This window comes from Lacerta agilis, chromosome 2 (genome assembly GCF_009819535.1).
Source record: "Lacerta agilis isolate rLacAgi1 chromosome 2, rLacAgi1.pri, whole genome shotgun sequence".
NCBI lineage: Eukaryota > Metazoa > Chordata > Lepidosauria > Squamata > Lacertidae > Lacerta > Lacerta agilis.
This window is the reverse complement of record NC_046313.1, coordinates 88,066,223-88,078,279: the sequence shown is the minus strand read 5'-3', so window position 1 is coordinate 88,078,279 and position 12,057 is coordinate 88,066,223. Positions and strand designations below refer to the sequence as shown.

Sequence of the window (12,057 nt, the reverse complement as noted above, 5' to 3'; positions counted from 1 at the left end):
GAAGGATGGTGGTAGCTAATAACTCCTACAGCTGCATTCTGTTTAACAACTGTGGGGTTCAGGTGGCACTAGGTTGTTTCAGGGTCAGAGCCGTAGCTAGGTGATCTTGCGCCCCTGTCAGAACCATCCAGATTGCGCCCCCTAGCCACGGACAAATTAGCTCTTCTTTCCGCCTCTCCTCCAAGCCCCCCCCCCCGGCACCTATTCAATTCCTCACACACTTCACCTTGCAATGAATTCTGATCGAAGGAGGACACCAATATGGGGAAGGCTGACCTAAATGATGGTACATAGGCGTCTCCCTACTTAAACGCAGAGCACCCCACTTTAATAGGGAGAAAGGCATGGGAGCCAACTCCTTGGGGCCATGGTTCCTTCACACACACCCTAAAATATTTGAGGAGGTCCCCCCCTCAGTTAGTGGGCATTCCCATTCAAATAGTAAGCACGCACTTGTGGTCAATTATACAGGGAGGTGCTTTCCTCCCCCCCCCCATATATTTTATTCAAGTTGTCACCCTTGAGGGAGGGTGTGCGAAAGGAGAGAGAAGTGATGTGACTCCGGAGTAGGCTTGGCGTCAGGAGAGGCAGGGGCGCAGGCAGTGAGGTGGGCCGGGCAGTGTCACCTCCCTGAGCGAGGTCTGGGAGAGGCAGAGCTGGATGGCCAAACAGGATGAGGAAGTCGGGATGCCCGCAGGCTGCCCCGCCAGGCCACCCCACCAGGCCAGCTACCAGGAGGGCCAAGGGGTGAGGGGGGCAGCCCAGAGCAGCGCCGCCCAGCACACCCTCTTCCCCGCCCTGCCTGGCTGCAGACAGGGAGCACTGTCTGACTGTGGGTCTCAGCAGCTGATTTTGTGGGCCCCCCTCACCTGCACCCCTGGCATGGGTCCACCTCACCACCCCCTAGCTACGGCCCTGTTCAGAGTCTATTTGTTTTAGGGAAATAAGGGGAGGGGCTGTGTAGGTCATTGCAGCAGGGGCACTGGAAGAAGTTTGTTTGACCGTTTCTCTTTAAGCTGTCTTTGCAAGCAGAATCCCCCACCCCAAGTCCTCCTTTCTTTCCCCTTTCACCCCGTCTGCCTAGCACTGCTACTACAATCAATTTTGCAGCGCACGCACACACACACACACACTGTATTTCCCTAAATATAACCAACATCAGGGGCCTGGGTAGGAACATCCAGATTAGGCTGGTAATCCTACACTCATAAATAAGGTTAGCAGTACTGGAAAGCTATTGCAGGGCTGGCATAACAACACTTTTAGCCACAGCCATTCATCAGGTGGAATGAATTAGAGCAGGCCCGTCCAACAGGTAGATTGTGATCTACCGGTAGATCACTGGACATCTGTGGTAGATTACTGGCTCCCCCCCCCCAGAAGCCAAACAACTTTGGCTCCCAACAACTTTGACCTGAACCCAAAAAAGTGGGGTAGATCACTGCCAGTTTTTAACTGTGAGTAGATCATAGTCTCTTCGGAGTTGGTCACTCCTGAATTAGAGGAATTTTGTCATGATCACGTTTTAGCTGTCCTTAGGTGAAGATGGCTAGAGTCCCTTTTGGCCACAGAATTGGGCCCAGTTCTGCCTGCCAAATGAAAGTAGTCAAGAAAAAAACTGTGTTAACTTTGGCTCGGAGAATTTTTTTACTTGAATGAGATCTGGGATATAAGCCATACTGGGCAAACACACTAACCCCCCCCCCATCTCATGTGATAAATGCCAGCACACAAAGCCATGTCTGTTTTGGAAATGCAACATATATGATGATTGCGAGCTGTTGTTCAGATTTTTAAGCAGGGATATGGAGTAATTGTATCGTTTTGAATGAGGTAAACAGGAACAATTGGGTTTTGGTGTTGTTTTTTTTTACATTTAATTCAATATAAAGTATCAATGGTTTTGAATGTTAAACCCTGTTGAGTTTATAAAGAAAACTGGCAAAATTTGTACAGTATGCATTTTCCTTTACCTATAAATTTTATACATTTTTATTTGTTTGAAGTCCTCCTGAGAGTCTATTTAGACTGAACGAGAACACAGACATTTTAAAATTCATAATAATTACTTTTTAAAACAACAACAACAACAACAACTGGTAACTGTGCATGCTAATGGTTGTGTAAGAAGTTTAGCGTATTGTTTTTAGAGCTACATCCGTGGTGTCTTAATTTGCACACATTCAGATCAGCACACTGAAGCTGGTGAGGCAATGACTGCAGAGTTCCTGTATTCTAACGTATGCAGAATAGAGAGTGGGGAAAACTGCTCTTCTGTTGTTCCTTCGGCAGGTAAGTATTGGGTACCAGTTTTTAAATGCAGCTCTCAATGCATGATTTCTATGTCATATGGAACCTGCACACACACACCAACTTCCTTTGCATGCTAGTCCTACCACATACTGCAATGGCAATGTGTTTGGGATGGAGCTCAATGGCAGCTGTAACGGTGCGAGATGACAACACGTGATGCTGTGCTAGAATCCCAAGCTGGCATAGAGCATTGGACCCACATAACAATGTTGGTTGTTGCTGGTGCTCTGGTAACCCATGCTTGGTATTAGCCAAAAGGCTGAGAAGCAGTGCTCTGGTATTAATTGCCGTTGTTAGAGGCAGTAAAACAGTATCATACAATGCTTACATGAACTGGTGAAAACTTGTTACAGGTAGGTAGCCGTGTTGGTCTGCCATAGTCAAAACAAAATAAATTTTTTTAAAAAATTCCTTCCGGTAGGACCTTAAAGACCAAGAACAAACTTTGTTGGTCTTTAAGGTGCTACTGGAAGGAATTTTTTTATTTTTTATTTTGCGGTGACAACTTAAGAGGTACAATCCACTCCCAACCAATCCACACACTCAAAGCTCAGTCCCATTGAAGCTGCTCTTGCCAGCTGTTCCATCTAAAAGGAATGCAGTGTCCAGATGCATTGCACGCTGTTGCCCTTGGGCCCTTCTTGTGAGCCTCCAGAGAGGTTCATGACCTGCTGCTGGAAACAGAATCCTGAGCCAGGCCTGATCTAGCAGAGATCTTTGTGTATTCTTATGGAGCAGCAGCAACCTGTTACCATTACATACACTTCAAAGCCTTTTCTCTCCTTGCAGATAAATTTGCCTTTCAGAACACTTGCCTGCCGACCCAAAATAATTTTCTCCCCAAAATTCAGTTTCCACGAAGAGGGTTTTTCCCCCTCCATCAGGAAGTTTATCGTGGAATCAGTGCTGCTGATGCACACAGGTTTTGTGCACCATTGGTCTTAATTAAATGCCAGCCCATCTTTTTCTTATTTCTTCTTTTTATTTTACATAAAATCTGGATTTCCTTTTACTAAGGAAAATCCAATAAGCAAATAATAATAATAATCTATTATGCATCTGTAGTTGCCACTGGTGTGGAAGTTTGTTAGTGCTTTCTCTACTTTTTCTGGTGGGTGGTTTGTTGTACCTGGTAACGTTTCTGTGGCTGGTCTCTATTGCCACGCGTCTACATCCATTTGCTCCTCACCTGATGGATTTCATCATTGTTTTTTGTTGTTTAGTCGTTCAGTCATGTCAGAGTCTTAGTGACCCCATGAACCAGAGCATGCCAGGAACTCCTGCCTTCCACTGCCTCCCACAGTTTGGTCAGACTCATGTTGGTAGCTTCAAGAACACTGTCCATCCATCTCGTCCTCTGTCGTCCCCTTCTCCATGTGCCCTCCATCTTTCCCAGCATCAGGGTCTTTTCCAGGGAGTCTTCTCTTCTCATGAGGTGGCCAAAGTATTGGAGCCTCAGCTTCAGGATCTGTCCTCCAGTGAGCACTCAGAGCTGATTTCCTTCAGAATGGATAGGTTTGATCTTCTTGCAGTCCATGGGACTCTCAAGAGTCTCCTCCAGCACCATAATTCAAAAGCATCAATTCTTTGGCGATCAGCCTTCTTTATGGTCCAGCTCTCACTTCCATACATCACTACTGGGAAAACCATGGCTTTAACTACACAGACCTTTGTCGGCAAGGTGATGTCTCTGCTTTTTAAGATGTTGTCTAGGTTTGTCATTGCTTTTCTCCAAGAAGCAGGCATCTTTTGATTTTGTGACTGCTGTCACCATCTGCAGTGGCCAAAGTATTGGAGCCTCAGCTTTAGGATCTGTCCTTCCAGTGAACACTTGGGGCTGATTTCCTTCAGAATGGATAGGTTTGATCCATGGGACTCTCAAGAGTCTTCTCCAGCACCATAATTCAAAAGCATGAATTCTTTGGCGATCAGCCTTCTTTATGCTCCAGCTCTCACTTCCATACATCACTACTGGGAAAACCTATGTGGACCTTTGTTGGCAAGGTGATGTCTCTGCTTTTTAAGATGCTTTCTGGGTTTGTCATTGCTTTTCTCCCAAGAAGCAGGCGTCTTCTAATTTCGTGACTGCTGTCACCATCTGCAGTGATCATGGAGCCCAAGAAAGTAAAATCTCTCACTGCCTCCATTTCTTCCCCTTTTATTTGCCAGGAGGTTATGGGCCCAGTGGCCATGATCTTAGTTTTTTTGATGTTGGGCTTCAGACCATATTTCGTGCTCTCCTCTTTCACCCTCATTAAAAGGTTCTTTAATTCCTCCTCACTTTCTGCCATCAAGGTAGTATCATCAGCATATCTGAGGTTGTTGATATTTTTTCCGGCAATCTTAATTCCAGTTTGGGATTCATCCAGTCCAGCCTTTCGCACCATGAATTCTGCATATAAGTTAAATAAGCAGGGAGACAATATACAGCCTTGTCGTACTCCTTTCCCAATTTTGAACCAATCAGTTATCCAGTTCTAACTGTAGCTTCTTGTCCCACATAGAGATTTCTCAGGAGACAGATGAGGTGATCAGGCACTCCCATTTCTTTAAGAGCTTGCCATAGTTTGCTGTGGTCGACACTGTCAAAGGCTTTTGTGTAGTCAATGAAGCAGAAGTAGATGTTTTTCTGGAACTCTCTAGCTTTCTCCATAATCCAGCACATGTTTGCAATTTGGTCTCTGGTTCCTCTGCCCCTCCGAAATCCAGCTTGCACTTCTGGGAGTTCTCGGTCCACATACTGCTTAAGCCTGCCTTGTAGAATTTTAAGCATAACATAAGAAGGCTGAACCCTGCAACTGCCGGCCCACCCGCAATCCAAATTAGCAGTGTATTCACAAAACTAAAATTTCTTAGAACCATTGTGTTTTGTTAGGGAAATCAAATACCTTATCAAATAAACTTTATCCTTTAACCAGTCTGCAAACAAAAAATGCTTTAACAACTCGAGAGAGTTAAAGTAGCTATTTCCACCCATTGCTGTATGCAGAAGGCACGTTGGAACATCAACAATCCAGCTCAGAAGAGCTGTTCTCAACCTATGTGGGAGATTACCTTGGAGACTGTAAACACTGTACATGCACCAGGAGTTTTTAAATTTATTTTTAATATAAAGTTCTTGCACAAGACCTCTTTATCAGAGTTTCAGTTTACTCTGCAGCACAAGACCTCTTTATCAGCATTTCAGTATATTCCGCTGCAACTGGTTTCTGCTGCTAAAGTTTTGCTGTTTGGCTGTGTCTGCTTTTATGGGTCACTGTAATGGTCTGCTGTATGCAGTTATGTATTTTATGCTATGCCTTCATTTCTTAATTTTTCACTCAGAGACTCTCTTATAGTGAACAACTAATAAATCAAATGATTATTAATAATACAACCGAATTTCAGACTGGTGCAAGACCTCTGTATTATGATGATTATATTTTTTTTAAACAAACAAACATGTTGCGATGGGTGTTGTCCAGCCCCTGAAAAAGGCACAAACCTCCACTGACCCCATTGTGAAACAAGGGAGTATGAGTTGGTTGTGTTTTCTCTTAAGCACTTCCTGTAGATACATTTTGGAAAGCGTAAGATTGAATCTGCACAATGCTGGAGGGTTTGGGACAGACAAATGGAAGTACTTCTTCACACAGCAGAGCTAAACTGTACAACTCACTCCCACAGGAGGTAAAAATGGCTACAAACCTGGATGGCTTTGAAAGAGGATTAAACAGATTCATGGAGGACAAGGCTATATTTCCCCCTTTCAAAGTTGGAAGTAATATGCTTCTGAATGCCAGTTGCTGGAAAATGCAGGAGGCGAGAGTGCTATTGCGCTCAGGTACCTGCTTCAGGCTTTCTGCAGGCATCTGATTGGCCACTGTGGGAACAGGAAGCTGGACTAGAAGGGTCACTGGCCGGATCCAAGAGTCTCTTCTTATGTTCTTATGCCAACTGCACACAGGGTGAAAAATGGGATCTGAGTGGCTCGTTTGCAAGGGATCACCCCCCATCTGGAAGCATCCAGGAGCGGCTGCTTGTTCAGTCGCAGTTATTATGGTGATTGACTTTTAAGCAGTGCCATTTCCCCCATCATTTTCTGCAACTTTTTTGTTTGTTATTGCAATGAATAATATATGCTATCAGGCCCAGATGGGATTTTGGCATCTTAGGAAGTCAAAGTGCTTTAAAATCTCAAACTTCTGAAGGTCAGTGAGTCCTTTTAAGACTACCCTGGTTCATTCCTTAAGACAAATTAAGAAACACAGAATGATTCATCCCAGTCACCTTCAGCTGGAGGGAGGAGGAAGTGGTGTCGGAAGACCTGACGAGGATGTAGTCATTCTTGGTAGATTGCTTTTATCCTTGGGAAAAAAGGAGATACATCATACTTTTTTAAATAAACTAAACAGAACAGAAACATTTTTTGTATGATTGTGGTGCATGATTTGAATCACTCTGATGGTTACTTTCTCTTTGCTACATTGCTGCATTATTTGAAGAAGAGAAAATACTCATAATTTAACTTGGAGTCTGCTTTTTAAACCACCCCCCCTGCTTTCTTCTCTGTAACCCATACCACGTGGTCTCTTCTGTCTCTCCTGTTCTCTGTCCATAATGTCCCCCCCTCTCTCCATTGTATGTACCCCATAGCTTGATCACACCAGCAGACACATACATGTTCTTCTTTCTGTACCACCACAGATCGACACTCCTACGTTTCTGTTTTTCCAGTACAGTACCAGCTCTATTTAGCCCTCTTAGTAAACAAAACAGCTCTTCTCTGCTTACAAGGAGCATACACTGTCTTAATCGCATCTCCTAAAAAAATAGTTTTAAACTTGGCCAGTTGAATTTGGTGACAGTAGCCCACAAGGTGCTTTGCTCACCCTGCAGCCCAGGGAGCGTTGGAAATGTCTGTGCTTGGCTGCCTAGCTGCACTCCACTGGCAAAACTGTCCCCAGCTGCACCATGTACCTCTGCATCCAGGAAGAGAAGGGCAGTGCAGATGTAAAGGCACAGGCAATTTTCCATTTCTACCTGCACATCTGATAGATGTGGGTAGACTTTCGATCCGAGGTGGCTAACCAGTGGCTGAACTACAATTTCCATCATCCCTGACCATTCCAGAAAGAGGTGGGAAAGAGCTGCAAACAGCATTTGGGATTCTTCCAGGGAACTGGAGATCGTAGGGGGACTACAACTGCCCATAGTCCTGCTCCAAAGTAACTCTTGTGAGCTTACAAATTACGTTCAGAGAGATTCAGAGCTCTGCATTAGTAACAAGAAATTGAGATGTGTATATTTTGTGTGTGTTCACATGTGCATGTGTTTGGATTTAGCTACTATGTTCAATGTTTCTAGAAGTGGTAAAGGACTATATTAAGATTCATTTAAGTTTGCTTTAGGATTTTCTATTCATCCATGGTGGCTGAGACCTTATCACTTGATGGGGTGTGCTGTTGCCATATTCCTAATGGGTGCAATTTTTTTACACCCTCACAACTTGTGTGGTTCTGTATCCCAGGCGTGGCATCTCAAGAGGCTAAAGAAAGGGAGGTCTGTTCCTTTGACTTCATGACTATCTTCAAAGTGGTGATGCAAATTCAAGCAAAGATAAGATGATGATAATAATAATAATAATAATAATAATAATAATAATAATAATAATAATAATAATGTGTACCCCGTCCATCTGGCTGGGTCCCCCCAGCCACTCTGGGCGGCCTCCAACAGATATTAAAATACATTAAAATATCACAGGTTAAAAACTTCCCTAAACAGGGCTGCCTTCAAGTATTTTCTGAATGTCAGATATTTATTTATCTCTTTGACCTCTGCTGGGAGGGCGTTCCACAGGGCGGGTGCCACTACCGAGAAGGCCCTCTGCCTGGTTTCCTGTAGCTTTGCTTCTCGCAGTGAGGGAACCACCAGAAGGCCCTCGGCACTGGATCTCAGTGTCCGGGCTGAACGATGGGGGTGGAGATGCTCCTTCAGGTATACAGGACCGAGGCCGTTTAGGGCTTTAAAGGTCAGCACCAACACTTTGAATTGTGCTCAGAAACGTACTGGGAGCCAATGTAGCTCTCTCAGGACCGGTGTTATATGGTCCCAGCATACTAGATGAGTTTTCCAAACCAACCTTGTCTCACAATGGCACCCTAACATGCTTTGTTTAACAGAGCTGTTTTCTGAAGAAGCTGAGGAAGAGGATAAAGAACATACGTGCGAGACATTGCTGATGTGCATTGTTACTGTGCTTAGTCATGGCCTGCGGAGTGGGGGTGGTGTTGGAGATGTCCTCAGGAAACCTTCCAAGGAGGTAAATTACCACTGTATGTGAAACGGGATGTAGCGCAAGAGAGAACCAAGTAGGGTTAGATGCCCATAAAAGGATTAGAACACTTTTCCATGGGGGGGGAAATATGCCGCTGCATCAGTTGGAAAAAAGTCTAGTTGTGTGCCATGTGCAAAGGAGTTAGGTTATTTGACTTTAAGTGTAGGTGTGTGTAATTGCCTTTACTAAATGAACTGGTTCTAGTACTGTCAAGAGTAAGGGAACACGAGTAATTAGAGACTTAAACTTTAAAAGCACTCTTAAGTGGAAAAATACTGCTGTAATAATTAAGCTCTGTTCAAGCACTCCCCAACAATGTTGTAGTTTATTTTAAACTATCTGCATCATACAAGCATTTTTTGGTCATGCAAAGAGGTTCCTATGAAATGCAGCAGTTAATACCTGCAATATCAGAACTACTGTAAACACTTTCCTAATGTTATTGGAATGCTAGCACTGTAGAAGTTACTAACAATTTTAATAAGGCCACAGGTACAAAAAATAAATTCTCCCCACCCCCTGCAAATAAATAGCAATGTTTCCCAAACACACATCTATATATGCAGTGGTCACAAGTTTACGCCCCTCTTGATATCATTTCTGTTTTCATGTTGCATTGTGCAGCATGCTCTTCTTTGCGCCAAAGCCTTTACGGCTCCAATTTTGTTTATCTTAAAACTATTTTATTTTAGGAGCCCCTTTTTGCTGCAAGAGTGATCTATGACCTCCTCTTCTTCTTCATGGTGATCATTATTGTCCTCAATCTGATTTTTGGTGTTATCATTGATACCTTTGCTGATCTAAGAAGTGAGAAACAAAAGAAAGAAGAAGTATTAAAAACAACATGCTTTATTTGTGGTAAGTGTTGAACCCAGTGCTATGAAACTAGCAGGTGTTCTGCCCCAAATGCAGTAATAGTAATGTATGGCTTTGACAGTGGATTCATTATTTACCTGATGATGACGTTTCTAATCACTTGTATAATTAGCAGAATGTTTCTTACTTTTTGAATGAATGAATGAAAGGAAGGAAGGAATCTCCCTGTAAATCTGAATGACTGATTTGTTATTGTAAAATATGTCGATTCGGTAAGGGGAATTTCCATTCCTGTTTTATGTCTGCGTACATGTTTTTAAAACTATTTTATAAATGAATTGCTTGTGGGTACAAGCTTACTTGTGTATTTGTAAAATGTGCTCCTGAATGGCAGATAATAATTGTGTTTTCACAAACACAGTGACTCAGTGTTAATAATGGCATAGAAATAGTCATCAGATACTTGTGCAGAGTTGAGATACTTCGTTTTCAAAAAAAAAAAGAGTTGAACTTCTTTGAAGCCTAGAAAAGACGGTGATTTTTATAATGTGTTATTATGTGTTATTATTATAATGTTTTTAGATCTGCACCATGCCGAGCAGCATCATTTTATATGGATACTATAAAGCCCATACAATTTTTTCTGCAATATATGGAATACCTTGAGTTTTTTAAGCAGGAAAAAAAAAGTGTGCTACCTAAAGCAGTTTCATATAAAACAGCTGCAGAACATCCCCCCCCCATTGTGGCTGAAACCAAAAGCTCCAGTTGGGTGTCAAGATGTAATTTTTGCAGAGAACCCTTGGTAGTGCTCCACTTTTTGCAATCTGATCAGACATAAATACTTTACCTTCAGTTGAGCTCAGGGGCAACACGCTGTTCCTGGTTGCAGGAGCAGCATTGATGGACAGCATTAATTGGCAGGGGACCAGTGAGGTCACAAACCCACTTCACTGTTATTCCCTGAAGTAGGTTTCGTTTAAGATTTTAAGAAATTCCTCCAGCCTTCCAGAACAGATTTGGAGGCACATCAGGAGGGAAGAGGAAGTCACATTGCACAGGTGAAAAAGTCTCCATTGCTGGCTGCAATCTATGATATCTAAGGCTGGAACACTACTTTAGTTGCTTCAGCTGCTTGTGGTTCTGGCATTGCACTGTAGGGTGAGATTATAAGAACCCAGGCACACACATGCCAACAGTGGGAGGTCAGTAATGCAGGCTGCTGTAGCCAAACTGCCTTCCTCCCCCTAACACATCATGCTCACCCATATGAACAGATGACAGACCAGTGTAAATGGAAGCCTTTGTTCAGAGGGGACAAGTGCCCCGTACCAGTACATTCAGTCTCCAAAATAAAGGTGGACAAATTTGGGAAATCCTGTTACCTTCAATGTGTTCTTCTCATTGTGATAATTTTTCCACTGTAAATCTTAAGGGAGGTGACTTGGCTGTGTGTCCCCCTTTAGGTCTGGAGAGAGACAAGTTTGATAATAAGACGGTCACTTTTGAAGAGCATATTAAAGAGGAGCATAATATGTGGCACTACTTGTTCTTCATTGTCTTGGTCAAAGTAAAGGATTCTACAGAGTATACAGGACCTGAAAGCTACGTGGCTGAAATGATAAAGGTGAGTGGGGCGTGCTTTTCCTGAACTGTGGCTTTTCCAGACTCCTTTGCTTTTGATTTAACTACCGGTAAATGCAAATCCAGTTTGTACCATTATGTGAGACCTAAGGAAAAGAAGATGGGGAAACCAAAAGTATCCCATTCATTCATTCAATCAAACAAGTCTAGTACTGTTTCCTTTATTGTTGGTTAAACATGCAGAAAGCATGAAAAGGTGTTAAATGCTCCAATTATTTTTCAGGTGGCTGGTTTTTTTGCCTACCACCCTAGTCACTATCCAGAGGCTGTGGTGTGCCATTCTGTCTTCCTGTACGTTGGCTTTTTCCAATCCCAAAATACCCATCAGAAGAGGTGGTGGTGGTGGTGATGATGAAACATTAATTAACATACTACTTAATTGCAAAATAGTCCAAAAAAGAGAAATTTCCTAATACAGTTTCTTACTTTTTCATTAATATGGAGTCATTGTCAAATACATCTTAATTTTTAAACTTGGATTAGATTGGTTTCTGTAATGATAATAGCCCCATAATATGCAAGCAAAGGAGGGGTGAATTCATTTTAGGTTCCTTTCTGATTTAATATTAAATTAATCAAAGGATTCTTTGGTGAGATCCAAATGTTTATTGCAGCAATCAGTGCTAGCATCTTCATAACTAAAGTTGTTAAGCCTTTTAACATATTTACACAAGGGAGCCAAATAAGCAGGGCTAAATAGCAAAGACTTGCCGTTGTGTTTTGAGATCAGTCTCCTAGCAGACAGTTTACTTTACTTTGAAAACAATTTATAATAATATAAAGACATTTTCTCCTCTTTTATCACAATTGTCTTATGAGTGAGAAAACTTTAAATCAGGACACCTTTATTATGTGTTCCTATCCTATATACTTCGTGTTGATTTATGAGGGTTTTATTTTAAGTCTCTCTTCTGTTTTTTTTAAAAAATTGCCCCCCTTTTTTGGCCACACTAGATTAATAAGTC

The 12,057-nt window shown here is 42.6% G+C and overlaps 1 protein-coding gene across 5 annotated transcripts in view; it reads left to right on the top strand.

The window, feature by feature from the left end:
* ITPR1 (inositol 1,4,5-trisphosphate receptor type 1) overlaps positions 1-12,057 on the top strand; it is a 131,747-nt gene that overhangs the window by 95,647 nt on the left and 24,043 nt on the right. For all 5 annotated transcript variants that reach the window (XM_033141179.1, XM_033141181.1, XM_033141180.1 and 2 more), the window contains 4 exons: positions 2,188-2,292; positions 8,478-8,617; positions 9,325-9,490; positions 10,915-11,075. In XM_033141179.1, the coding sequence (XP_032997070.1) occupies positions 2,188-2,292; positions 8,478-8,617; positions 9,325-9,490; positions 10,915-11,075 (572 nt within the window). The remainder of the gene's footprint in view (positions 1-2,187; positions 2,293-8,477; positions 8,618-9,324; positions 9,491-10,914; positions 11,076-12,057) is intronic.